General features: G+C 53.7%; 2 protein-coding genes across 6 annotated transcripts in view; one reads left to right on the top strand and one right to left on the bottom strand.

Annotated features, from left to right (window-relative positions):
• Positions 1-17,666, bottom strand: part of STRN4 (striatin 4) — a 27,360-nt gene extending 9,694 nt beyond the window's left edge. For 3 of the 5 annotated variants that reach the window (XR_008662556.1, XM_055311018.1, XM_055311020.1), the window contains exons 1-6: positions 17,366-17,666; positions 8,971-9,074; positions 8,381-8,454; positions 7,230-7,308; positions 4,504-4,701; positions 2,297-2,438 (exon numbers count right to left, since the gene is read on the bottom strand). Coding sequence is in view for 4 of the 5 variants with exons in the window: in XM_055311018.1 (XP_055166993.1) it covers positions 2,297-2,438; positions 4,504-4,701; positions 7,230-7,308; positions 8,381-8,454; positions 8,971-9,074; positions 17,366-17,647 (879 nt within the window). In the remaining variant the exon portion in view is untranslated. Of the gene's footprint in view, positions 1-2,296; positions 2,439-4,503; positions 4,702-7,229; positions 7,309-8,380; positions 8,455-8,970; positions 9,075-9,905; positions 10,024-11,058; positions 14,354-17,365 lie in introns of those variants that run through there. The other 2 variants (XM_055311022.1, XM_055311021.1) reach the window with 2 other exon arrangements.
• On the top strand, positions 17,130-27,144 carry FKRP (fukutin related protein). The gene is made up of 3 exons (XM_055311023.1): positions 17,130-17,312; positions 18,868-18,925; positions 24,427-27,144. The coding sequence occupies exon 3, from the start codon at positions 24,466-24,468 to the stop codon at positions 25,951-25,953; it is 1,488 nt and encodes a 495-aa protein (XP_055166998.1). The 5' UTR covers positions 17,130-17,312; positions 18,868-18,925; positions 24,427-24,465; the 3' UTR covers positions 25,954-27,144.

Here is a 27,144-nt window from a genome sequence, read left to right as displayed (position 1 = left end):
CCTCAACCTAGCCCAGACTTGGGATTTCAGGGCAGCATGGCATCTGCATTTCCCCACATGGATGCCTTTCACACACAGCCTTCTACAATGACATCTTGTATATGACCCTTTACCCTCTCATGATGCAATTATCACTACATTGTGCACAAAGTGCCATCCAGGGGCTGTATGCTCAGAACCTCAAAGACCACAGAAAATGGCTTTAGGGAGCCCCAGAATTTTCACAAACAGTTCTGATCGCTGACTTTTGCTGTAAGTGCTGGCTTAAGAACACACCCTACTCCAGCACTGGGGTCTGACCACCACTAGCCTCAAATACTGCCTCTTCCAGCGAAGCTTCTCCCTCTAAAGTGTTCCCTGACTAGATCAAGTTCAGGGCACCCCCAAGGGCCTGCCTCAGTCAGACTGCAAGCCCCCCGAAGGTGTGGTCGATCTGCCCACAGGCTCAGCACTCCAAGCTGGGACTGGAGTCAAAACTGCTCAGGCAATCTGGGAGGGGCCAGCCTCTGACCTGTATGGGAGGGCCATAGGGACAGGTCAGGGTGACCTCCTCTTCCTTCTCTATGGAAGACCTGGGGTACAGGTTTAGGCAGCACACCAGGAGAGGCAAGGGGGGTGCACTGGGGCTCCACAGGAGCATGGCCACATTAACAGGCATTCTCAGGGTCTCGAAAGAGAGGGTGCCTGTCTATTTCTGTTCTGCCCTCTGGGCACAGCACTGCTCATACTGCCACCACTGATCACTTGGTATGGCCAGCCAAAGGGGAGCCAAGGGCTTTGTGTGCATGAGTTTATGTTAATTAAATCCTCAACAACCCAGAGCCAGGGACTCTGGCATCATGGCTAAGACAGAATCACATGCCCAAAGGCACAGAGCCAGGCCAGCGGCCACTCCTGGAGTCTCGGAGGTCTTTGGAGTCAGTCTGGTCACCGCAGGTGCGAGGGGGGAGAGTGCAGGCTGTGGAGGCATGAGACCCCTGCATAATAAGCCACCCCAGAGGGTCTGCGGGACAAGCGTGGTGACAGGCACGAAGTCCTAAGGGAGTACAGTCAGCAATGATCTCTGCTAAGAGGAGCAGAGAGGGGCGGGCAGGCTTCCCAGAGGAAGATGCGGTAAGAGCTGAGAGAGGAGTGAAAATCCCAATAGGGGCTCAGGGCCATCCTGACTTTCCTGTAATACAGCTCTAGTGTGCTGGCTCTATGCACTCCCTGAGAGCCCACGCCAGGCGGGACCCTGGGCTGAGCCAAACGGGGACACTGGAGACAGAGTGGCAGCCAAGACAGAGCTAGTCCTGTACAGCCATGGGGACAGCAGGCAGGGAGGGCCTGGGGCGGTCAGGGTCCAGATGGCTCCAACTCTGCCAGGGGAAGGGGAGGAAGGGTGGGCAAGAGGTCAGAAAGGGCTGCCTGGAGGAGGGGTGCTAGCTAAGGTGAGGCTGTAGGAGGCAGGGAGGGGTTCTGATGGGAAGCCCACACAGAGGCCCCCCTGCATGGGCACGCCGCTGGCCACACATTCACCCACACCAGGGACCGGACCTCTGTCTCCGCATCGTTGCTGTTGGCACAGAGCTACACCCACAAATGCCCAAACTGGCGTTTATCAGATAGGGGAGCCCAGGCCCTGACTGAGGTTAGGGCTGCTAAAATGGCAGGAGCACAGTGGCTCGGAAAATTGAGGAGCAAGGGTTAAACGGGGTGGGAGCCATTACCGTGAAGCCAAGTTGAGACCTGGACTCTACCCTGCAGGCAGTGCCCTGGGCTTAGGCCCTGACACAAGAGCAGACTGGACACTTGCACCTACAAAGTCCCCCATGGGACCCCAACCTGGCCCCAGGCTGGGGCCAGGGCCCTGCCACATCCACTCTAGGTCCTGGGGAGAGAAGATCAAGGAAACCCCTGCAGTCCCTGCCTGACAGAGCTCACAATCTATTGAAGGAGAAGACAGAGAGCCACAACCATGCCAAAAATATCTCTGTGCGACCACGATGAGGCTAGGCCAAGAGAGAGGGCTGTGAGAGGGCAGTGCATGGCTGGCCCAGTCTGGAGAGAGTTCAGGTCTCTCCAAAAAGAATGTGAAAGCTGAAGGGAAGATGGAAGAAGACAGGAGGAATGTAGGTGACACAGTACTGAGGCAGGGCTTGGCTGGAGAGGGGATGAGGACCCTGGGAAAGGACAGGGTCAGGCCACACACAAACCATGCCACAAAGGGAGTCCCAAGAGCACCCATAGGTGATCCACTATCTGCAGCTGATCCACAAAGGTGGCCCCCTGGAGGCGGGAGGGGAGGGAAGCGCACCTTCACACGCTGCTTCTTGTGCTGTACGCTGTCCAGCTCATCGTCCTCATCACTGTCCTCGTCCTCACAATTCTGCAGGAAGGGGATCTGCTCCAGCACCGAACCACTCAGGCGTTCTTTGCCATCTTTGCCTGCTGCATTCCTGCCCATGACAGGGGGACAAAGGGGGCATTAGTCCTGCCAGGTGACAGAGCTCGGATAGGAAGGTGCCAAATCACCATGGCCAGAGCCTGGACCCAGCCCTCAAGGGGACTGAGCCCACTGTGACCTCAGAGAAGCTTGGACTCTGATCACATACATGGCTCCAATCCCGGCCTCCACCTGACCCTCATTCACCTAGACCTGACCACCCTCACTTGGACCACGCACTGAGTCCAACTACTGAGCTCTGAGCTGCCGCCCCACCACACATCTGCCTGCACATACTGAGTCAGGAGAGTTGGACAGAGTCGCACCACTGACTGAGCAGACCCTTTCCCACAGCCCGGGCAAACCACAGGCGAGGTCAGGCGAGTGGCAGACATACACGGCAGGAAAGAGGAACCGGTCACCGTGCAAATGTTTGTGTCCCTATTGCCAGCCTTGCCGCCAATAAGCCTGTACCCTCGGACTGACAGATGGCCTCCTGTTTCCACTCCTGGCCGACTACCTAACGACTCTGGATAATATGTTTTAACAAAGGAGATATCTGCCAAACCTGAGTCCAGGGTAGAAAAGTGGGTGGAATTCAGAGTTTGGATAAATGCAAACATCCTCCTTTCTTGCTGCTAGGTCGATGCCCTAGAGTTCTTGCCAACTGCCCAGGTATGTGGTTACTGCCTGGAGGACACATCTCTCCTCCAGGTTGCCAGATACAGCACTCCCTTCCCAGCCACCATGTGCACAGCCTCTGGCGACGAAGCAGGTCTGTGCTCTGCTGTTGGACACCACTCAGGTTTCCTCCTCAATACTGGCTGCACGAGCTCAGCCTCCTTTGCTGTCGCTTCTAGCTTTCAAATCCCACCTGCATGCTGGTGACCTAGAGGTGAGTTTGGAGTCCAGCCCCACCCAGCTCGCTCCAGGCTGGCTCCTATCACCCGTCCTGGGGGCAACCCAGCACCACAAACTCCACCCACCCTTTGCAGCCCCCTGATGTCCCTTCCACTCCTTGTCCTTCCCACTGCAGTTGATGATGCTCCCATCACTTGGACCAAGCCCCATAGCCACCCCCTCATTTCCGTCCTCTCCCCTATGTTCATTTCTTTAAAAAGAAAAGCCATGGAGAGAGAGGCTGGCCACTTCTCACTCCTGCCGCTCACAGCCCCCACCTCTTGCCTGGATGGCACAGGAGGCTCCTCACTGCTCTCCTGCCCCTAACGCTACCCTACAGCTTCTCCTCGAAGCCGACCAGCTCACTGGATTGTGTCATACCCCTGCTCAAAACCACGGGCTTCCCACAACCCAGAGAGTAGAATCCAAATTCCCTATCGTGGCCACTACGACCCATTTGATCTGACTCCTGAGATTTCAGCCTCACCACAGACCACAAGCCCCATGTGCTCACTTGCTACAGCCGCACTGGCCTTGCTACAGGTTCCTGAACATGCCCAGCGGAACCCTGATCATCGCCATTCCCTCTGCCTAGAACATGCTCCTTCTGGTCCTTGTGTAGCTCACCGTCCCATTTCCTGCAGTTTTCTGCCCAGATGTCACCTCCATGAAGAGTGCCCCTCCCCCAACCGTGCTATTTTCCCCATCTCTTTTTTCCCCCCTTTCTCTGCATGCTGAACATCAGCACCTGTCAAGTTATTTATGTTGACCAGTAACCACAGAGGAGACAAGGAACCTGGAAAAAGGAAAAGCTCCTTGGGGGGTGGAGGCCATTTCACACCCTGCCAGGCCCCAGTTTGCCACCTAGGGTCAGCCTCTAGTAGCTAAGCAGCATGAGGCCTGAGCCTCTGGAAGGCAGCTGGGCTGGGGATGAGCTGTGGCACAGATTGGCTAGAACACGAGGCCACAGAGGGTACACACAGGGGGACCCAAAACAGGATCCAGGGATCTCGTGAAGGGCCCGAGAGGGCTCTGGAGCAAACCAGCCCACAATACACTCCAGGAAGGAAGTAGCCACCAGGGCAACCCAGCAGCACTGCTGGCTTTTCTGACACTGGCCTTCACCAGGAGGAGGGGATGCAGAGGAACGAACCTGTCAGGGCTCACCAAGGGCTCACCTCTTGATCTGCTCTTCAATCTGTTTCACCAGCAGGGATTCACCGCCACTGAGGCCCCCGGGGCCTGGTGTGGCCCTGGGGCCCCCTTCACTGGGCTCCACAGCCCCGTTGAGCTCCAATGAGCGGCCCAGTAGGGAGCGCACGCGTTTGGACCGCATATCCAGGATGGTGTCCGTGTAGCCCACCTCTTCCAGGTACCTACAGGGAGACAGAACCAGTGCGGGTCAGGCCTCCCCAGCTTCTTTATATTCAATGGGGGCGGATGCAAACAGGGACAGGCTTTTTGGAGAAGCAGCTTAAGACTACATGCCAGTGTTTTAAATAAGCATAAACCTGACCTTACTGCTCCACTTTCAAGTCTATTTCCGGGGGAAGCCTTTATGTACCAGCACAGTGCAGTCACACAGATGCTAGAGGGGATGCTGTATGGACAGCCAGACCGCAGGGGCCATGCTACATGCCCACCATGGGGGACTGTAGCCGCAAATGACTGATGGGGCCACAGAGGCACAAAATAAAGGAGGGGCAGAGGGCCAAGATGGCCATAATAAATGGCTTAACAAAAATCATAAGTTATGCGATCCACACAATTCATGTGTTGGTTAAAATAAAAAAAAAAAGCACTAACGTGTACAAGTACAGGACATACGCAAACATATATTTGAAGTGTGCCCTCACGAGGCCTGGAAAGATACATACTCACTGCACTCGCAGAAACCTTCGACCTTCAACCTTCGGAATAGGGATTAGAGATCTAAAAGCAACCTTTGCAATTTACTCCACTCACTTCTACAAATGAGCGTTTATTACTTCCACAATTTAAAATAATGGAAGCTAGCTGGCACTGGTCTGAAAGCTACAAATAGAGAAAAAAATCAATTGTGCATATCTGTGGGTATCTGGTCCTCTGGAGGCTCCTTCAGAAGCCTTTTATGTTTACCATGCCCTGGTCCCTTTGGGACCCCTGGGCCTGTGCCTCACATGCTGGAGCATACCTGCCTTCACCTGCTGTCTCATCCCAAGTGCCTGCCTGTGGCCGAGGCCTCCTCCTCCTCCTCACCAGAGGAGACACAGAGAAGCATGGTGGTGAAGACGCTGGGCTCTGGGTACAGACTGCCTGAGGTCACAAAACCCTCCATTTCATTTAACAGTTACCCTCATCTTATGACAACACATGGCCTCCCTGCATTTCTGTTGTTAGGGGAATACTAGTAGTTTGCCACATGGGAATGGAAAACACTCAACACAGGGCCAGGCACATAACAGGCACCTCGGAAGTGCTGCCTATAACAACTGTTTTGTCATTGCTGCTGGCACACACTGCAAGCTAGCAGGGCGCTTCCAGACATTCAGCTTGAGGAAATTGGGGATACGGACAAGTAACTTCCTGATGTTTGTCATACTACAGAACCATCTTTGATGAAATGCACAAGAAATGATTGGCTATGGAAAGTGATGGTTATCCCTGTGGCTGGCAATTTTATGGTTCTTAAAATGATGCAACCTAACTAACTTATATGGAAATCCATAACACTTAACAAACATGATGCAGTATAAAACACCAAGAAGGGGAGTGCTTGCTTTTATGAAACACAGACTGGGCCCCACCAGAGACACCAAAGTGCTTACAGGTGCATGAGACTCCCTGGGTAGTGGTGAAATTATGAGTGATTTTTATGTGTGTGTGTTTCCCTATGTTTCTCGAGTTTTCTAAAACACACAAATCTCTTTAATACTACAAAATAATTTGACATAACTTGTTTTTGTTTGGTTTGGTTTTTGGTGGGCAACAAAGTTTATTGAGCTCCTGAAGGGAGGGGGGGACCAAGAGGGTTGCCCTACCCTTTTTTTTCTTTTAAGTGAGAGACTTCTAGGCACCTGGGTGGTTTTTGTTTTTGTTTTCTATATTTTATTTATTTATTTATTTATTTTTAATTTTTTTTTTTTAATTTTTATTTATTCATGATAGTCACAGAGAGAGAGAGAGAGGCAGAGACACAGGCAGAGGGAGAAGCAGGCTCCATGCACCGGGAGCCCGATGTGGGATTCGATCCCGGGTCTCCAGGATCGCGCCCTGGGCCAAAGGCAGGCGCCAAACCGCTGCGCCACCCAGGGATCCCTATTTATTTATTTATTCATGAGAGACACACGGGGGGGGGGAGGGGTAGACAAGGACACAGGCAGAGGGAGAAGCAGGCTCCATGCAGGGAGCCTGATGTAGGACTTGATCCCGAGTTTCCAGGATCAGGCCCTGGGCTGAAGGCAGCGCTAAACTGCTGAGCCACCAGGGCTGCCCCACCTGGGTGGTTTAGTAGGTCAAGCATCTGCTCTCAGCTCAAGTCATGATCCGAGGGTTCTAAGATCAAGTCCTGCATCAGGCTCTTTATTCAATGAGGAGTCTGCTTCTCCCTCTGCCCCTCCCCGCCACTCATGCCTGCTCTAGCTCTCTCCCTCTCAAATAAATCTTAAAAAAAAAAAAGAGAGAGAGAGATATCTGGGGTCACTTCCCAGGAGTAGGGCCCCCCTACATCTGCCTTCTTAGCAAGTCTTCCCTCCCTCTCCAGGCTGGGCTCCATCCACAGAAGACAGGCCAAGAGAAACCCTGACAGTTCAGCATCCCACCCCCAGGGGGGTCAGGAAGGACTGTGGAGTCTTCAGACTTATCTCCAGAGCCAAACGTGTCCTTCTCCCCAACACAGCCCAGCCCCCCTGTCCTGCACACTCACTGTCGGAGAAGCTGCCGCCCCTCCTTCCACACCAGCGGGCTGTTCTCCAGGGTGACCGACTCCACAGGGCCATTGGAGACTGGAGAATGGAGATAAAGGAGGCAGGCCGTCTTAGGGCAGCACCATGTACCTATCACCTCCTCCACCCTCCTCACCCTCCAACCCTCTTCAGTTACTATCCGTCACTGTCACAGATCCTACCAAGTCCCTTCCTGAGGGCACCCCTCCACACCCTCTACCTAGACTCCTGAGATTCTTTAAACCACCTCCCAGACTACCTTCAGACTCCCATCTACTTATGTCAGTTTCCCACACAGGAAGCTGGCACAGTTCTGAGAAAGTCTGCAAAGCACACTCTATACTTTTGAGTAGGACTCTGCCACTCACCAGCTGTGTGACCTGGAGCAAGTTGGTTTACCTCTCTAAGCCTTAGCTTCCTCTTCTGAGAATACTAGTTAATACTAACAGCACTTAGCTCTTGGGATTGTGAAAATTAAATGAGATTGTGTTTATTTTGTTCACCAACTACTTACCAGGCATCGCATCTACTAAGCACCCAGCTAGGTATCCAGGCTACAAAAGTAACAAAGACCCCTGCCTTTGTGGGACTCCTGTTGGTGGGAGGGGTCTGACGTAAAGAACATTACTGTTAACTGGCCCTGAAAGGCCTTGACGGGTCGCCCAGCCCCTCACTTCCACTGCACCACCCACCTGTTCCAGTCACACTCAGAAACTCCTTGTCTCCTAACATACCACCCTCTTTCATGTCGCCATGCTTCTGTACACCTGTCCCTCTACCTGGAACACCTGCCCTACCAACCTGGTGGTGAACACAGCCCTCTTCCGAGGAACTTAGAACATTAAGAACATTAGATTCATTAAGTGTCCATCTATTTCACAGAGGGACAGCAGGCAGGACTGGCCTACTTCACACTATCTAGCTCCCTTCCCAGTCAGGGCCCCACAGAGTAGCCCCTGAAGAGGGGAACTGAGAGTGAAGCTCAAATCCTCCCCAGCACCCCCTCCAGCCAAGTCAGCTTCCTGCGGAGCAAAGTAAAAAAGAGGTGGCCCAACTCTGCACAACTCCATCACACTGACTTCTGTTGCGGGGGATGGGGGGGCCCAAGTTGGGCAGATATGAGGGTGGGTACCTTGTTCTGCCAATTCTGGTTTCTTCTCCCCTTGGTTCAGGTCTGTTCCAAACTTCAATTTATGATATTTGGCCCTAAGAGAGCAAATTATTAATAGGTGACAGACGCAGAGGAGTATATAGGGCCAGCACTCACCTCAGGGATCCCAGATCCCAGAGCCTCCCCGAGTCCCGATGAAGCAGTCACCTCCCCCCCTGCCGTGAAGAAGCAGTTCTGGTGGAAAAGGCACCACACATGGCATTATGAGGAATCCACTCTTTGGAGTCAGGCAGCCTGGGGTGCTATCCCAGCTCCAGGGGTCCCTGAAGACATCCTCACCCTCTGGAAGCCTCACCTGTACCCACGAGGTAGCTCAACGGGGTCAATGAGGCAATGTGCATACAGTGAGAGCCACCATCATGATAAATATTGTCCTTAGCCTTTATCCTGAACTCCACCTACTGTGTGTTGTTCTGTCCCTCTCTGCTACAATCCGACAGTGATGGGCAATGGGGAAGAGAACACTGGATTGCAAACCTCCCAAGGCTGGAAGGCACTGCAGCCAGCCTCCAAACCCTGCCACTCAGGCCTACCTTCTCAAAAGGACTCACCTCTCCTGTTTCAGTGCATATTCCAACATCTTGATCCGCCGTACCAGGTCTGTCTTGAGATTCTCTTGCCCTTTCCTTTCTCCCTGGAGGAAGGCCACCTGAGCCTGGGGGGACAGAAGGGAACAGGAGGACAGCCGGGCTCAGGTTCACTTAGGTGTGCCCCTCACTCACATAAGGACAATCAGCTCCAGCCCCTATTCCCACAATGACATGCAGCAGCCACTTCTTCAGGCGTGAAGACCCTGAGCCAGGGTTCAATGGAGCAGTGACAGGGCATGCTGGATCTGTTTCCAGAGTCCCCTGCCATGTGACCCACCATGAAAGAGCTGAGGAGGAGTCCTTAAGCCTTGAAATTAGAAGGGGTGACTTGGCCCCTGCCTTTTGGGGGAGAAGTCGGATCGGGGATGAAGGTGGAGAGGTAGGCGTGAAGAGCCTAGGCTCCTTCTCCCCCACCCTAAGGCAGGTGCTGTCCTCTAGGTTGCTGCTGGAGGTGGTGTCTCACTATTTCTACCAGAGCATCTGTCTCTGGGAGGCGTAGGAAGCTACTTCGGGAGCTTAGGGACAAGAGTGGGTGGCTCAGCTCAGCTCCCGCTCCAATGCAAAAGCTTTACCACCCAACCCCCAACGTGGGGACCAAGCGTCCCACTGGAGTCTGCCCAGGGTGAGCAAGACATGCTACAGATATGACCCAGGGCCCCTGCCAACCACTTCACACCATCTGCTGGCATGGGCTGCCCCAGTCTGCTCTGGTCTGTCAACAGGTCTTTTGGAGACACTGGGCCAACGGCCTTCGAGGCAGGATCCTGGCCCCTGACCATGTTCCAGAAGTCCTGTGCCAAAGCCCTAAGAGCAGGGCTCAACCCTGGCTTCTCCCCAAGTGCTCCACTGTTACAGGCTGGGACAGCCTGTGCTCCAGGCCGGGCTCGGCCACTTACTTGCTGCATGATCTTAGGCAGGTCATCAGCCTTCTCTGAGCCTCCATTTCCCCTTCTAGAAAATGGGGCTCACGAGAGTGCCTGCCCCTCATGTGTTAAGTTCTTCTCAGTCCGAGGCCTAGCACAGAAGAAGGGCTAATAAATGCCAGCTCCTACCTCTTATTATTTTTATTCTCCCTGTCTCTTCTTCCACAACGATGAAATGGGCCCAGTTCTTTAAGACCCAAGACCCATCAAGCAGAGATGTCTGTGGCTTACAGGCCTCCTGCCCCACAGGCAGCTGCATCTTCCTGGAGCCAATCCCCAAATATCACATGCTAGTTGGGGAACTTCAATGACTCCACTGGAAGCCCCGGGTCTGACCACAGACACCTTTTCCAGGCCATGCCCATTCTCAAAGCCCAGCTCCAGGACTGTAAGTTCTCGGCAGTCTCTCAGATGCCCACCCACACTGCTCTCCCTCTCCTTGAGGCTCGAAGGGCCCAGGGGACCTACCTGCCCCGTGCATTTGGGATTACAGCACAGCTCTGTCCACAAGCCTACTAACACCTTGGTCCTCTTCCAGGGACCAGGTGTCTCCCTTAGGTTAGCTGAGAACTGAGCATGTGCTAATTAATGCCTGGCACTGGCCAAGGACTAGGGAAACGGGCATGCTCATATACCACTGATGAGGTCATAAATCAACACATCCTTCCCGGAGGGCAATTTGGCCACATCTATGAAAATGTTAAATGCACATTCCCTTTGTCCTGACAGGTCCACTTCCGAGGATGTAGCCTACAGGTATAACTGCAATGTAGGCTGCCTTTCAAGAAAATAAAAAGGAATAAATGTGCATTGATATAAGACAAAAGTATCATGCACTCATTTGTTTACTGCACTGATTTTTTACTGAGCCCCAACTGTGTATCAGGTACAGCTGCAGAAAGAGGAATATAGCACTAAACAAGACAAGGTACATGTTCCAGAGGAAAGGATGGGACAAAGAATGTACAGATCACCATATGTCACCAGGTATGGCGTGGGTGGAAAAAAACCCCATCTGTCTGTTGAGGGAATGGGACCTTCGTCCCCTTCTGAACACTTTTTTCTCTATACACTTTAAATCAACACATATATCCATAAACACCTAAGACCAGACAGGTGGACTCACACGTGGTCATCATCTTGGAAGTCTGAATCTCTGTCCTTTGGGTATCTTCTCAGCCATCCAAATCTGCCCTGTCCAGTCACTTTAGAAGGCGAGGAGAGGGATGCCTGGGTGGCTCAGTGGTTGAGCGTCTGCCTTCGGCTCATGGCGTGATCCCGGAGTCCCAGGACTGAGTTCCACATCGGGATCCTTGCATAGAGCCTGCTTCTCCCTCTGCCTATGTCTCTGCCTCTCTCCCTAAATGTCTCTCATGAATAAATAAAATCTTAAAAAAAAGAAAAATAGGGGCAGCCCCGGTGGCTCAGTGTTTAGTGCCACCTTCATCCCAGAGTCTGATCCTGGAGACCCGGGATTGAGTCCCATGACACGCTCCCTATATGGAGCTTGCTTCTCCCTCTGCCCGTGTCTCTGCCTCTCTCTCTCTCTCCTTCTCTGTGTCTTTCATGAATAAATAAATAAAATCTTTTAAAAAAAATAGAAGGTGGGGAGAGAGGTAGGGAAGAAAAAGCCAACCACCAAACCTAAGCCCCAAGTCACCTCCTCACTGTTCTCGCTATCCTCTGGGGCTTCCATATTGAGCCTTCTACTTGCCAGCACAGGTACATCCTGCTGAACGCCTACGTTCATTCAGTATCCAGCACTAGTGACTGCCTGTGACAGCCAGGTCCTGCATGAGGCACTGGCAGCGTAATGGAGAAGATGAATGGTTCCTGCTCCCCCCCACCCCCCAAGCTCTCAGTACATCACAGGACAGGCAGGGACATCAACAACCAACACATGGTGTGATGAGGCACGGTGAGGGAACAAAGGATGTTATGGGAGGGACAACCAACCCACTCCTGGAGGTAAGAAGCACAGTTCAGCCAAGACCTGAAGGCTGTTAGAAGTTGGCCAGGGGAGTGGAGTGTGCTGCTGGCAGAGGACAGAGACAAGAGCTGTGTGGCAGGCTTAAGGAATGCTAAAAAGGCCAGAACAGTGGCATGAGAACGTGTAACAGGGTTAGTGAGGAAAGGCAGAGAGGATTGTAGGCCCGAGAAAGGACCGCAGGTCAGGTTAGAGTTTGAGAATTGTCCTACGAGCAAAGGGGAAGCCACAGAAGGGTTTTAAGCAAAGGAGAGACGTAATCGGTGCCTGCTACAAAGACAATTCCAGTTATACTGTGGAGAACTGATGGCTGGGGTGTCGGGGGGACACCGCATGCCCAAAAAGCTAAAGACCTGTCAGTCACAGAAGGCGGTCCCAGAAATCCTGAGAAGAAATGACAGTAGCCCAGACTAGGAAGGAGTGCTGGGTTGGTGGATCTGAGGTAATAAGGAAGCAGAACTGATAACACTGGTGACTCCGTCTGCGTGGAGAAGAAAGGGAAGTCAAGAACATACCAGGCCCTCACACTTGTTCAGCCTGGCCCCTTTATCTCCTTGCTATCACCACGCAAGCCCCGATCTCCCTTCTCCTAATAATTGTGGTGCAAGAACCTGGCTCAGCATACTCTGCTCTGTTGTCCCCTTTCCAGCTCCCCTGGCAAAGAAGGGAAAAGAGAGAACCAGAAACATGGTTGAAGTGAACCAACTTGGTGGAATCCCACTGGAAGGGGAAGTGTTGGCGGCCAGTTCCTCCTACCTCCGAAAATGCCAGCAGCCCCACTGCCTGATCTAGTAGTGCCATGGTGGGCTGGCAGGTAAGCCCAGGATCTGGAAGTTCTCTACCCCCCATATCCACCCATCGCCACTCCCTCTGGCCAGACTGTTAGAACACACACACCCCCAGAACTGTGCACAGACACGGCTGCCGCCTCTCCTGCGGCTGTTCCATCTCCCCGGCCAGGCGGCACTGCAAAGCCTTTCCAAGAAGCCTTAGCATCTCAGTCCTCCCAGGAGTGGATGCTTCTCTGTATCCTGCTGCTGACCTTTCTGTGCCAGCCCCTAGTCCTGTCTGTTTCCCTTCTGGACCCACCTATCCCTGTAACTCCTACACTCTTCCTGCCCCAGGGCCAGAGGCTCCTGGCAGGGATGACTCCCCACTGGATCCCTCAGAGCCGCTAGTGAGGCTGGCAGTGGGGGAGGGGCCAGTTCCACACCTTCTCTGCCGCCACCATGCTCACATCTCCATATCGCTGCTCCTATATGAATGTCCAGTTGAGATTCCCCTGAGACATTCCTCCTGTCCTCAGGGAGCTTCCCTCCCCAGAAGCGCCAGAGATCTATAAACTCTATAGGGTTTGTACGTGATCTTTTGTGCTTGTCCCGTGTTCATTTACCTTAAATTTGTAACATACATATCTATAAAATCGGAAATATTTATGACTTTAACTTATATTCTGTTTAAAAAAATCTTATTCTTTCTTTTTTTTTTTTAAGATTGATTTATTTATTCATGAGAGACACAGAGGCAGAGACACAAAGCAGAGGGAGAAGCAGGCTCCCTGCAGGGAGCCCGACATGGGACTCGATCCTGGATCTCAGGATCACATCCTGAGCCAAAGGCAGATAGACGGTCAACCGCTGAGCCACCCAGGCATCCCTTATGCTTTCTTAAAGTGATCACTGTGCTTCGAGCAGAGCCACACAGTCAAATAACCCCATGTGCGGGCGAGCGTGCACAGTTCTCTGCAGCCTCTGGTGCAAACTAGCCTCCTCTGTTAGCCTGGAGGTCTCCGAAGGGCAGAAACCACACTGCGGGCTTCTCAGGATCCGGCACCTGACAAAAGTCCTGCTGGTGTTAGACGGCATCTATACCACCTCCCTGCTCCGATCTCTGGGTACCTCTTGGCAGAACCTCACAAGAAGCTGCCTTTTCTACCATCCCCCCGACACACACACTCACTGGGAGCATTGACTGCACAGCTGGTCCTGTGCCAAGAAGAGCTATACTCAGCTATTTGGAGAAAAGGTATTCAGGGTTCCTCACAAAAGTCTGACACAGACCCAGCCTTCAAGGGTCTCACAAGAGAAGTCACACCTCTGTAAGTAGTAAGTGTTCGGGCAAAGGCGTGTAAAAAGAGGTGCCGCTGATGGGAGTGTGTGGAACTGTGGGGCAACGTGGCAGAACCAATCACCATTTTATAACATAGCTTTCTACCATTCCACCCACCTATTCTGCTTTATACCCACATGGGAATATAAAGATATTCACTGCAGCCATTTCTGATGGGGGAAAAGCTGGAAAGAAGCTGAAAGCCTGGGATCCCTGGGTGGCGCAGCGGTTTGGCGCCTGCCTTTGGCCCAGGGCGCGATCCTGGAGACCCAGGATCGAATCCCACGTCGGGCTCCCGGTGCATGGAGCCTGCTTCTCCCTCTGCCTGTGTCTCTGCGCCTCTCTCTCTCTCTCTCTGTGACTATCATAAATAAATAAAAATTAAAAAAAAATTATAAAAAAAAAAAAAAAAGAAAAGAAGCTGAAAGCCTATCCGCAAGGGTCAACTAAAAGAGCTATGGTACAAACAGCAGGTGAAACATAGTTATCAAGAACAGTAAAAAAGCTCTCTGTGCTGATAGGAAAGGAATACCAAGACATGAGAAACAAGTGACACGAGAAACAAGTATAGTATATGAAAAAGTCACAAAATGATATATGTGACCTCATATTTTACACACAGAGCTGAACTACTTTTCTAGCAGTAACAGTTACAGAGAAGAGCAGGAAGGTGGAGGGGGGCTGGGGCGGCTCATCTGTTAAGCATCTGCCTTCAGCTCAAATCATGATCCCAGGCTGGGATCTCCAGCCACCACCACCCCACCCCCACCCCACCCCACCCCACCCCACCCCACCCCACCCCCCGCCTATGCTCTCCGTCAAACAAATAAATAAAATCTTAGGGGAAAAAAAGGGCAGGAAAGGGACAAAGTGAGAGAGAGAGCTTTCTCTTTTCATACACACATATATATGTACGTATGCACATACTTCTGAGACCTTTGCATTTCCACTAATGGGACAGAACAAAAGGAAAACAAAAGTACAAAATACATGATGTGGCAGCCTAGACATGGGACAGCCTAACTGGGTGCTATCTACAAGTTCCTCACACTCCAACAAGGGCCGCTGGATAAGGACATAAACACACAACTTTTCTTAAAAAAAAAAAAAAAAAAAAGATTTTATTTATTTACTCACAGACGCAGAGAGAGAGAGAGGTAGAAGGAGAAGCAGGCTCCATGCAGGGAGCCCAAGGCAGGACTTGATCCTGGGTCTCCAGGATTACACCCTGGGCCAAAGGCAGGCGCCAAATCACTGAGCCACCTGGGCTGCCCCACAACTTTTCTTTCTTTAGTCTCAAACATGAGAATGTGGTACGGTGGGTGCTGCAGTGTACACTGGCATAAAGTCCCAGAGACCAAGATTCAATCCCAGGTCTAGTTATGACTGTTGTCTAGGATGACTCTCAAGAGGCCACTGGGCTTCTGTGGAACATTTTCCTCATCTGTATTGGGCAGCAGAGAGGTATGGAGAATGGGCTAGCAGCCCTGCCACCCACGGGCTGTGATCGTAGAGCAATCACAGACTGTCTCTCTCTCTCATCTCTCTCAGAGCCTCCCTTTCTCTTCTGATTCTTTTCTCAAAAAGCAAGGGTGGGGGAATAGGATCACTCACCATCCTAGAAGGATTAAATGATACCATGTATCTGAAGTGCTTCATACAGTTCCTGGCACTGCATATGTGCTCAATTAACAGCTGCTGTCATTACTGCTGAGTGAGGGCTATGACACCTGCCCGGTCTCCATAATGAGGTACTGAGATCTAGCTGGATGTATGCTGGGAAAGAGCTCTGGGAACAGAGTTGAACACAAAAGTAAGGGGTACTTGCATAAGGATTCCTCTCCTACCTCAATGCTAAGCCTCAGCTATCACACAGCTAAGCTCCCTGGTGGGGGAGGGAGGGGGAGAATTATGGAATGTCTCTTCATTCATCCTCTGGACAAAATTTTTAAGTTCTTTATTTGGTGCCCCCATATCAACTAGACAGGAAGCTGTGAACCAGAAGGGGAAACCTGGGTTGCTAGAAGTTGATACCGGTTTCTGCTAATTATACCCCAGCCCAGGAACCCTCAGAGTCCTCATGGCCCATTCTTGGATCCCTTTAAATCCTCAGAACTCTGATGCCCCATCCTCCCGACACTCTGCAAGCAGACCCATTCTGCAAGCAGACCCATTCTGCAAGCAGACCCACACTTCTCAAGGTCGTGAAATCCAGCCCAACTCCTCAGGCTCTAATAAACTTCATCTCAGGGCACACTCCTCTCCCAAGCTACTCCACAAACCATGGGAACCTTCCGCAGAAACATCCTCTCTGAGTCCTGAGATGCTTCTTCAACACTGCCTGCCTGCTCTGCAAAATGCTGCCCTGCCATCCTCCAGGTATCCCCCACTGAGTCCTCCTGTTCTCCAGCCCGGGTCCCCTTATCTCCACGTTGGCCAGCACCGCACTCCAGTCCAGAGTTCTCCACCAGGCATCCTACACACAGCTCCATCTCAAGGCCTTCCCCCCCATCCCGCACTCCTCCACACCCCTCAGACTGGAGTTTCAGCTCTGCAGCCCTTCCATACAGGCTCCTGGAGCAAGTCCTGGCCCTATCTACGCTTCCTCGCCCGGTACCCCTCCCTGCCTGCACTCCATAGCCACACATGCCAGGGCTCCCCAAAGTTTCCTCCTTCCTTAGAGGGGAGGGCACACATCTTCCTGCCGGGACCCCTCGAGGCCCTTCTCTCATCCCAAGTGCTCATACAGCCATCTTCCAGTTCCCCCTAATCCGGGACAAGTGCTCCGAAACGCACCCCGTCCCGGCTCCCTAACTTCCTCTCCCCACTCGACTCACTGTCGCCCTCGGCGGCTCCCAAGTCCCCCCGACGCCCCCTTTCTCCCACCCAAAGCCCATCAGGTTCCACCTCTAACCCCTCACCTGCTCGGGGACGGGGTGGGAGCCCCGCAGCACCTTTCGGGCTTTTGCTCGCTCCCAACAAGGCCCCCCGAGTCCTCCCACCACCCTCCGCTGAGTCCTGGGCTCCTCTCCAGGCAGCGTGTGCCGGTCCGCTCACTCCCACTCCCGCTCAGCCGGCTCGGGTCCCCTGCGCCCCTCCCCTCGGCCGGTCCCGGTCGGTTCCTCCCGCCTGTGGGGCCCCGCTCCCGCCTCGAGCCGCCGAGAGCCCTCAGGACCCCCCTCGGGCGGCCCCTCACTCAGTCTCCGGGCCGGTCGCGGTCCCCTCCCGCCCCCCCGGCCGTCCCGGCGGCCATTGCTCCAAGATGGCGGCGGCGGCGGCGGCGGGTGAGGCCGGGCCGGGCCGGGCGGGGGGTCGGGGGTCCCGGGGCGGCGCTCACCTGCAGCTCGGCGCGCTCGGCCTCCCAGCGGGCCTTCTCCGCTTCGAAGCGCGCCCACTCGTGCTGTATAAAGTGCAGGATGCCGGGCAGGCTCAGGGGCTCGGGGCCCGCCGTAGGCCCGGGGCTGCCTCCGCCGCCGCCTCCTTTACCAGCCGGGCCGGGCCCCGGGGCAGGGGCAGAGGCCGGGGCCGCCCCGGTCGGGCCGGGGCCCGCGCCAGAGCCGAGCGGGCGGCAGGAGGAAGCGGCGGCGGCGACCGCGGCGGCCGCTCGCTCCTCCATCATGGAGGCCCCGGGGCCGGCCCGCGCGCCCGCTGTGCCTCGCGCGCCTGCGCGGCCGTACCACCCTCCCCCCCCCGCCCGCGCGCGCGCTCGGCGGGGGCCGGTCGGGGGGGCGGTGATGGGAACGAGGCCGGGCACGCGCCTCGCCCACCCGGGTCGACCCCGAAGCGCGCGCGGGGGGGGGGGGAAGGGGCGGGGCGGAAGGGGCGGGGCGGAGGCGCGGGCGGCGAGGAGGGCTAAGGAGACCCAGGCCCAGAGCGAGGGTCGCGCCGGGGGGAGAGCAGGACTTTGGGAAGAGCCGCTTTCCGCCCCCTCTCCTCCGGCTTCGTTCCAACCCCCTCCAGACCCAAATGTCACTCTCCTTGCCACTGTCCCCCTGAAGGAAAGGGCGACCACCAGGGGTGGTTTCAGCAATGGTCCCATCCTCTCTGGTTCCTGGCTCAGGTCGGTAGTCATGGTAACCCTCCCCCTTTGTGGCAATGGAGCGCCAAACCTCTCCGGTCCCTGTACCAGGAGGAGGTTGCTAAGGTAACCTAAGTCCCTGGTGGTCCTTCCACCCCTACCGGCTCTTTGGTTACTATGGCAACCTCACCTAGCGCTCAGGTAGAAAGGACCCTAGCCCCAAGGACACTGACTTGCTGAAAGAACACCTCTTTCCCAACACCTCCCCCTAGCCACCCAGCTGGCATTACCATGGTAACCATCCCCCTCCTCATCGTGAGAGAGCCAGGACCAAACCAACCAGGTGTTTTTATTTAGAGGAGAAGATGCTCTGCTGAGGAGTGGTTGCTATGGTTACAGGGCCTGGACCAGGAGGTGGAAATGGAGAAAAACTAACCCCTAGTTACTATGGTAACATGGGCAGTCCTCCCCTTCCAGAGACCCTAAGAGCAAAGCTCACCAAGGTAGGGGACCTTTTAGGATTGTGTCTCAGGATGGAGTATGTCTAGGGAAGGGGTTGTGGTTGTCATGGTAACAGCTTTGGTTACTTCTAGCCCCACCTTTCTGGACACATTCATAAGAAAGGGATGGTTATAGGTCGTTATGCTAACCGACATCCTTCCCACCCATTCCCGAGACACTCCAGATGGTGGGTGAGCTTATGGAACGACAAGAGAAAAGATTCTCTGACCTTCTCATTGCCACTTTTGTAGGTAAGGTGAAATCATACTCTCCTGTGCAAAATTGGCTGATTTGGGGTTTTCTGATTCTTGTTCCCTCAGCAATGCAGCTGAGCTGGGCTGGAACCACCCACCCGGAGCTCCCACAGCAGCCTCAGAGGTAAGAAGTTCCTCAGTGTCACCAGCACTGGTGTGGAAACTGCCCTCCCCACATGTCACTCATTTTCTCTGCCTGTTGTGTTCCCATGCCATGGATGGAGCAGCCAAGGCTCAGTCTAGAGCAGCACTCAGGCCAGGTGAACCTAGGCCTCAAGTGAATCTGGATCCCCTTATGTTGTTTTCTGGGGAACAGAGACAAAGTCTCAGCTTAACTGTCCTCTCCTCCCCGGACCACCTTTTCTCTCTCACATCCCTCTCTGGTTTCCTGACCTATCTGTAAGGTGTGTGTTTGTGGTTTTTGTCTTCCTCTCTGTGGAGGGCCTGCCCAATGACTGCCTCGCTCTCTCCCTGTCCCCAGAACACAGGGTCTGGCCCAGAGGGTACTTAGGAAATATCTGTCTGTTGGTTGAGTTGATGAAAAGCACCTATCGGGTTAGGGCTGCAGAATATTCACTGAAGGTAGACAGTGAGCTGGGCTGTCTGAGTGGACCCAGGAAAGACAGCAGAGTTTATTGGTTGAAAACATGACTGGGGGCCAGCTTTGTGGGTCAAATCCTGAGTCCACCGTTTCCCAGCTTTGTGACTTTGAATGAGTGACTTCACTTGTCTGTGCTGGTTTTTCCCCAACTTTAAATGTGATCAGGGGCAGCCTGGTGGCTCAGCGGTTTAGCACCGCCTTCAGCCCGGGGTGTGATCCTGGAGGCCTGGGATTGAGTCCCATGTCAGGTTCCCTACATGGAGCCTGCTTCTCCCTCTGCCTGTGTCTCTGCCTCTCTCTCCGTATCTCTCATGAATAAATAAATAAAATCTTTAAAAAAATAAATAATAAAAAATAAATAAGTGATCAGAACTTGAAGATTAGAGATGCCTAATTAGGTGGCTCAGTGGTTGACCCTCTACCTTCGGCTCAGGTCGTGATCCCAGGATCCTGGGATCAAGTCCTGGATCAGGCTCCCCACGGGGAGCCTACTTCTCCCTCTGCCTATGTCTCTGCCTCTCTCTCTGTGTCTCTCATGAATTAAAAAAATAAATAAATAACTTTAAAAAATAACTTGAAGATTAAAGGGATCTGGCATGTTATGAGCAACTAGAATTGTTGCTATTACCACCCTATTGTGGTGCAGAAACACATAGAATATTCGGACCTTCAAAATCATCATTTCATCCACTTTTCCTCAATAAAGGCATTTCGAGCCCTTGTGGTTGAGGAAGCCAAGTCCAACCTTGTCAGGGTACTAGATGATTCCTTTCTTTTTCTTATGTGGAAACTGCCCTCATCTGTTGGTCTGGCTATCATAACCACTGGTCTCTGAGGACCCAGTTTCTGTCCTCTGTTCTGCTGGGCACCTCGTGGCCCAGAAGCAGCCAGACAGAACATGCTGAGAGCCAGAACGTGGGAGATAGAGACCTGGGTTTTCCCTGCATCCTTTGTCTCTGAGCCACAGGTTCCCCATCTGAACAACTGGATTCAGTCATTCGTGCCATACAAATTTATTGAGCATCTGCTATGTGCCAGGCACTGAGGTGTACTCTGAGTATATAGCAGGGAACAAAACAGTAAAATTTGCACAGTAAAGACTTGGAGAGAAAAATGCAGGGATGGGACACAGGAAATATGTGAGTGATAGGGAGATGCATTTTGAAAAAGACTGGCCAGAGGTACCTGGGTGGCTCAGTGGTTGAGTGTCTGCCTTTAGCTCAGGTCATGATCCTGGGGACCTGGGATTGAGTCCTGCATCGGGCTCCCTGCAGGGAGCCTGTTTCTCCCTCTGCCTATGTCTCTGCCCCTCTCTATGTGTCTCTCATGAATAAATAAATACAATCTTTAGAAAAAAAAAAGTGGGCAAAGAAAGGGCTCACTGGACAGGTGATACTTGAACAGAGACCTGAAGGCCATGAGGGAGGAGACTTGCAGATACAGAAGGGGCAGGGGGGGTGGGCATCCAGGCAGAGGGAACAGCCAGCGCTTTGGCCATAGTGTCCTGGGAGTATTTGAAGACTGGGGTTTGGTGGCCAGTGTGGCAGAAGCTAAGTCAGCAGGAGAGGGTGGGGGATCATGCAGGGCCTTATGGGCCCTGGTGAAGACTTTGGCTTTTCCTTTGGGTTATGAGCTACAGAAGGGTTTCAGCAGATGCAGGACAGGATCTAATTTGAATTTTAACAGGATCTCTCTGGGTGCTGAGTGGGGAACAGTCTAGGGGGAGGGGGGTGAGGGCAGAGCAGGAAGATGGTCTCTTTAGAATCTTTTTTTTTTTTTTTGAGGATTTTTATCTATTTATTTGAGAGCACAAGCAGGAGAGGGGCAGAGAAAGAAGCAACCCCCCCCCCCCCCCCCCCCGCTGAGTAGGGAACCTGACACAGGACTCCATCCCAGGACCCTCGGATCATGACCTGAGCTGAAGGCAGATGTCAAATCAACTGAGCCATCCAGGCACCTGGTTTCTTTAGAATCTTTAGAAGATTGTAGAATCATCAGTGGTCTCCTCCTATGTTTCTGTATACATAAGCTCTAAGATTCTAAAATTTTTAAGGCCCTGAAGATTCTATGGTTCCAAAGATCCCTCCCCCCACAGTAATAGGAGGTCAGGGTTGCTTTCTGTCTCTGCGTCCTATGTGTCCACTGTTGAGTCCCCAGAGCCAAGAACAGTGCCTGGCATGTCATAAACATTCCACAGAGAGGGAAGAAGTAAAGGAAGGAAGAATCAATCTAAGGTCCAGAAGGTGATTCCAAAGATTAAGAAGTTGCTTTTAAAGTGCAACTCAGATTCTTGAGTGTCAGCCAAGCTGGGTCAGAGAAGGGCAAGCAGGCCTGGGATGGGTGAAGAGGGGTAGGAGGGCATTCCTGGTAAAGGGCAGCGGGAAGAGGAGGCAGGAAGATCCGGGGCCCAGAGTTGTAGTACAGAGTTTGACTTCAGGAACCTGAGGCCCTGTAGACTCTGAGAACCCTGATCTTGGGAATCAGCTTTTCACCAGGTGCACTTTGAGTGCCCACCCATGTGCTAGGAACATAGAGGTGATCCAGGAACCCTGGCTTTACCCTCCCAGGTCTCACCGTCTAGTGAGGCCAACCGACCCATCCCCAGATGATGCCCAATCAGAATGGGCAGGGCTGGGACTGGGAGCCCAGGGGCTTCAAGATCCCATGGAGGACTTCTGACCCAGCCTTGGGTTCAGGGAGGGCTTCCTGGGGGAGGAGGCACCAGAGCTGAGTGGTAAAGCATAAGTAGTTCTCCGGGAGAAAAAAGTCATGGGGAGAAGCGGTGTTTGGGCAAAGATTCTTCTAAGCAGAAGGAACAGAATATACAAAGGCCTAGAAATAACATCTGTTTGAGGAAGAGTCCAAGGTGGTTTAGGCAGAGTTTGACAGGTCACAGGAGATGGAGCTGGACTGGGGGGCCAACAGGAGACAGGTCACCCAAGGCCTTGTGGGAGGTTGTAAGAAATTTAACTTTTGCCTCAGGGTACTGGGTAGCCATGTCAGGTTCCAAGCAGGGAGGGAGAGGTCAGGTTTGTGCTTTATGAAGACTCTCTGGCTACCATGAGGAGCAGACTTGATCAGGAAACCAGGGGAGGCAGAATGGGGATCTGGGTGGACCAGGATGGAAGGTGGTGCTGTGGTCAGAAGTATTTAGGAGGTACGAAGATTAGCTGGGTCTCTATTGTCCCCCTTTCTAAGAGGAGTAGAAACCTATGGAAATCTTTCATGGGGAAAAGTTTTTTTAAGTATCTGCTCAGAGCTGGGGAGTGTTAGTCATACCTCCCATGCTAGAGGCCAGCCAGAGCTTCAAGTTGTGATGGGGACAGGGAGACAGCGCCATCTGGGGGTTCCTCAGGAGTGCTGCTGATGAAGGAAGGGTGAGTATGCCCTGTGGCCCGAAGCCCCTTAGCAAAAGAGGCTGCCAACACCTCTTAAAAATTTTTTTATTATCAAAAAAAAATTTTTTTTAATTTATTATTTGATAGGACTTAGCATTCAAAGTACTTTTTTATTTCAAGTTTTTATTTAAATTCTAGTTAGTTAACACATGGTAAAATTGGTTTCCAGTGTAGAATTTAGTGATTCCTCATTTACATATAACACCCAGTACTCATCACAGTAAAAAAAAAAAAATATAGGGGTGTCTGGGTGGCTCAGTCAGTTAAGCATCCGACTCTTGATTTCAGCTCAGGTGGTGATCTCAGGGTCATGGGCTCAAGCCCCAAAGGGGCTCCAAGGTAGGGAGGTAGGGTTCTATGTTCCTCAGGGAGACTACTTGAGATTCTCTCTCCCTCTGCCCCTCCCCTTGCTTTCACTTGCTCACTCTCTCAAATAAATAAATCTTTAAAAAAAAAAGAGGGCAGCCCACGTGGCTCAGTGGTTTAAGCGACACCTTCGGCCCAGGGCCTGATCCTGGAGACCCAGGATCGAGTCCCGCGTCGGGCTCCCTGCGTGGAGCCTGCTTCTCCCTCTGCCTGTGTCTCTGCCTCTCTCTCTCTCTCAGTCATGAATAAATAAATAAATAAATCTTTAAAAGGAAAAAAAAGAAAAAAATTTTTTTAGTTGTGATAAAATATACAAACCAAAACTTATCTTAATTTTTAAGTATATAGTTCAATAGTGTTATGTGTATCAACATTATCGTGCAAACAGTCTTTCATCTTACAAAACTGGAAATCTATACCCATTAAACAACTCCCATTTTCCCCTCCCCACAGCCCCTGACAACCACCATTCCATTTTCTGTTTCTGTTTAAGTTTGACCCATTCCATGTTTTGTTTTGATTTGTTTTAATTAGTGGCCAATATTTAAAATTGGGATAATTGTGATTTAAGAAAACATTTCTAGCCTGTCTTGCAAAACCAAAACTATCTGGCTGACCATCAGGAAAGAGATGGCCAGATGGCACAGGATTTGAGGAAATGAGAAGGGGACAGTGGGGGGGGAGGGGCTTGGTGGCTATGCTGAGGCTGCAGCCTGACCCTGGAGCAAGGGCCAAGGTGTGAGAGGGACAGGAGAGAGAGATGGGGGTGGGGGGGGCTTCCTGGAGGAGGGAATGGGAGAGCAGAAGGCGCAAACTGAGACCTGGGAATGGAGTGGGGCGTTTATAACTGAACCCAAACATGAATGAGAAGTTGACAAAGAAAAGGATAAAGATTAGGTGCAATTGAACAAGAAAGAAGATTTGACAAAACCTTGCCAAGCACCAGGCTCTGTGCTCGGTGGAACTAGGGACCCAGGGGTGGTTGAGAAAAGCTCAGGACCTGCCCAGTGGGAGGATACAGACTTGTCCCCGTGAAGAAATGGCTACGGGTGGGACAACCCAAGGAGCTGAAGGGGGCCCAGAGGAAGTGGATGGATGGGAGGTCAGAGAGGGCTTCCTGGAGGAGGGGAAATCAGAGCTGAAACCAAATAAAGAAAGGGCTGGGAGAGAAGGGCCGTGCTGAGGATGGGAAGGGTGGGGGGATAGGAGGCTTCTGACAATCAGCTCCAGCCCCTCCTTTCGTTCTCCCCTCCTCCCCAGGATGCCCTGGAAGCCCAGCTAGGGCCGGTCTTTGGCCTCATGCGTCTCACCCGCTGCCAGGCTGCCCTGGCAGCCGCCATCACACTCAACCTCCTGGTCCTCTTCTATGTCTCGTGGCTGCAGCACCAGCCCAGGAACTCCCGGGCCCGGGGTCCCCGCCGTGGAGCTGCTGGCGGCCCCCGTGTCACCGTCCTGGTGCGGGAGTTCGAGGCCTTTGACAACGCGGTGCCTGAGCTGGTGGACTCCTTCCTGCAGCAGGACGCAGCCCAGCCGGTGGTGGTGGCCGCGGACACGCTCCCCTACCCGCCCCTGGCGCTGCCCCGCGTTCCCAACGTCCGCCTGGCGCTGCTCCAGCCCGCCCTGGACCGGCCTGCCGCAGCCTCGCGCCCCGAGACCTACGTGGCCACTGAGTTCGTGGCTCTGGTGCCCGACGGGGCGAGGGCCGACGCACCGGGCCAGCTGGAGCGCATGGTGGAGGTGCTCCGGGCGGGAGGGGCACGCCTGGTGGCCGCCCCCGTCGCCTCGGCCAACCCTGCCCGGTGCCTGGCCCTGAACGTCAGCCTGCGGGAGTGGACGGCCCGCTACGGCCCGGCCCCCTCCGCGCTCCGCTGCGATGCCCTGGACGGAGACGCCGTGGTGCTCCTGCGTGCCCGCGACCTCTTCAACCTGTCGGCGCCCCTAGCCCGGCCGATGGGCACCGGCCTCTTCCTGCAGACGGCCCTGCGCGGCTGGGCGGTGCAGCTGCTGGACCTGCCCTTCGGCGCGGCGCGCCAGCCCCCCCTGGCCACGGCCCACGCGCGCTGGAAGGCAGAGCGCGAGGGGCGCGCGCGGCGGGCGGCCCTGCTGCGCGCGCTGGGCATCCGCCTGGTGAGCGGGGAAGGCGGGCGCCTCGAGTGGTTCGGGTGCAACAAGGAGACCCCGCGCTGCTTCGGGACGGTGGTGGGCGACACGCCGGCCTACCTCTACGAGGAGCGCTGGACGCCCCCGTGCTGCCTGCGCGCGCTGCGCGAGACCGCCCGCTACGTGGTGGGCGTGCTGGAGGCGGCGGGCGTGCGCTACTGGCTGGAGGGCGGCTCGCTGCTCGGGGCCGCCCGCCACGGGGACATCATCCCATGGGACTACGACGTGGACCTGGGGATCTACCTGGAGGACGTGGGCAACTGCGAGCAGCTGCGGGGCGCCGAGGCCGGCTCGGTGGTGGACGAGCGCGGCTTCGTGTGGGAGAAGGCCGTGGAGGGCGACTTCTTCCGCGTGCAGTACAGCGAGAGCAACCATCTGCACGTGGACCTGTGGCCTTTCTACCCCCGCAACGGGGTCATGACCAAGGACACGTGGCTGGACCACCGGCAGGATGTCGAGTTCCCCGAGCACTTCTTGCAGCCTCTCGTGCCCTTGTCCTTTGCTGGCTTCGTGGCGCAGGCGCCTAACAACTACCGTCGCTTCCTGGAGCTCAAGTTCGGCTCCGGGGTCATCGAGAACCCCGAGTACCCCAACCCGTCGCTCCTGAGTTTGGCAGGAAGTGGCTGAGGCTCCAGCGCCCCGCTCCTGGGGTCTGGAGAACACTCATGCTCGGGGAGCGGTCCTTTGCTTTGGTGCCGCTGGCATTCGGTGGGCGGGCCGGGGATGCCAAGCTGCCCTGCGAGGCCCAGCACGGTCCTGGACGTCGAAGACCTGCCCTGCCCAAGATTCCCAAGAACTTGGGTTTGATTTAGAGCACGGACAGTTTTGTAAAGAGGAGAAAGTGTACGTGCTGCGGCCGGACTGCCGGATTAAAACCCCAGTTCTACCACTTACAGGTTACTCGGGCCTGAGGGAGAGCCCCAATTTCAAGGTGCGTAGGACCCCCCCAGGAACCGCTGCTCGCCCTTGCAGTGTCAGATCACAAAGAGCCCACAGGACATTTGGTTGCTGGGGTTGCTTCCGCCACTAGAGGGCGACTTCGTCCCGCTATGGCGGGACCTCAGCGCCCATAGCTTTTCCTAACTCTTGAGCCTTTGGTTTCTCTAATCCCCTGTACCTGGTGGGACAGGATGACTATGTCCCTTCTTTCAGAGTGCGACCTCCTTGCCTCCTGGGAGAGCCCTGTGAGGTGCATGCTGCTCTTAACTCCCATCTTACAGAGGAGGAGAAAGAAGCTCAGCCCTGAGCTGCAGCTCTGGCTAGGAACCGGGTCCTGGATGCCCGGCCCACTACTCCCTGTAACTGTTACCTCATTGTTTTAGCTCTCTGCTCCCAGTAGCCCACTTGCCAGGCGGGATAAATGGTAATCATAACGCACGTTACTCAGCACCATATGGTGTGCCAGGCACCTTCTCAGTATTCCACACAGATTAACTGGTTGATCATATTTCCATTTTACAGATGAGCAAACTGAGGCCAGAATGGTAGTCATTTGCCCAAGGCCAGACAGCTTAGGAAGTGACAGAGCAGGGACCTGAACCCAAGCAGTCTGGAGCCCACACTAAGTTGGATACTATGCAGGTGTCTCAGAATGGTCTGTGAGACCGGGCCCCAGGAGGCCGTACTACCTAGCAGGTGAAGCCATGATGGCCTATCTTTTGTGATCATGCACCTAAGGCTAAATGCTCTTTGGGCAAGTATCCTGAATATGTGTATTTACTTATAAATTATATACAGATACTGCTATCATTCTATAGATTAGTAATGAGGCCTAAATTATTCCATTTTAAAATTTAAAATAAATATGGACGTTTTTTA

The sequence above is a fragment of the Nyctereutes procyonoides genome, unplaced genomic scaffold, assembly GCF_905146905.1.
Source record: "Nyctereutes procyonoides isolate TBG_1078 unplaced genomic scaffold, NYPRO_anot_genome, whole genome shotgun sequence".
Taxonomy (NCBI): Eukaryota; Metazoa; Chordata; class Mammalia; order Carnivora; family Canidae; genus Nyctereutes; species Nyctereutes procyonoides.
The sequence above is the reverse complement of the archived record's forward strand: the minus strand, read 5'-3'. Positions and strand labels throughout refer to the sequence as shown.

Bases quoted from the DNA above. Each gene is read 5' to 3' on its own strand.
- FKRP (XM_055311023.1), top strand. From the start codon at position 24,466: ATGCGTCTCACCCGCTGCCAGGCTGCCCTGGCAGCCGCCATCACACTC.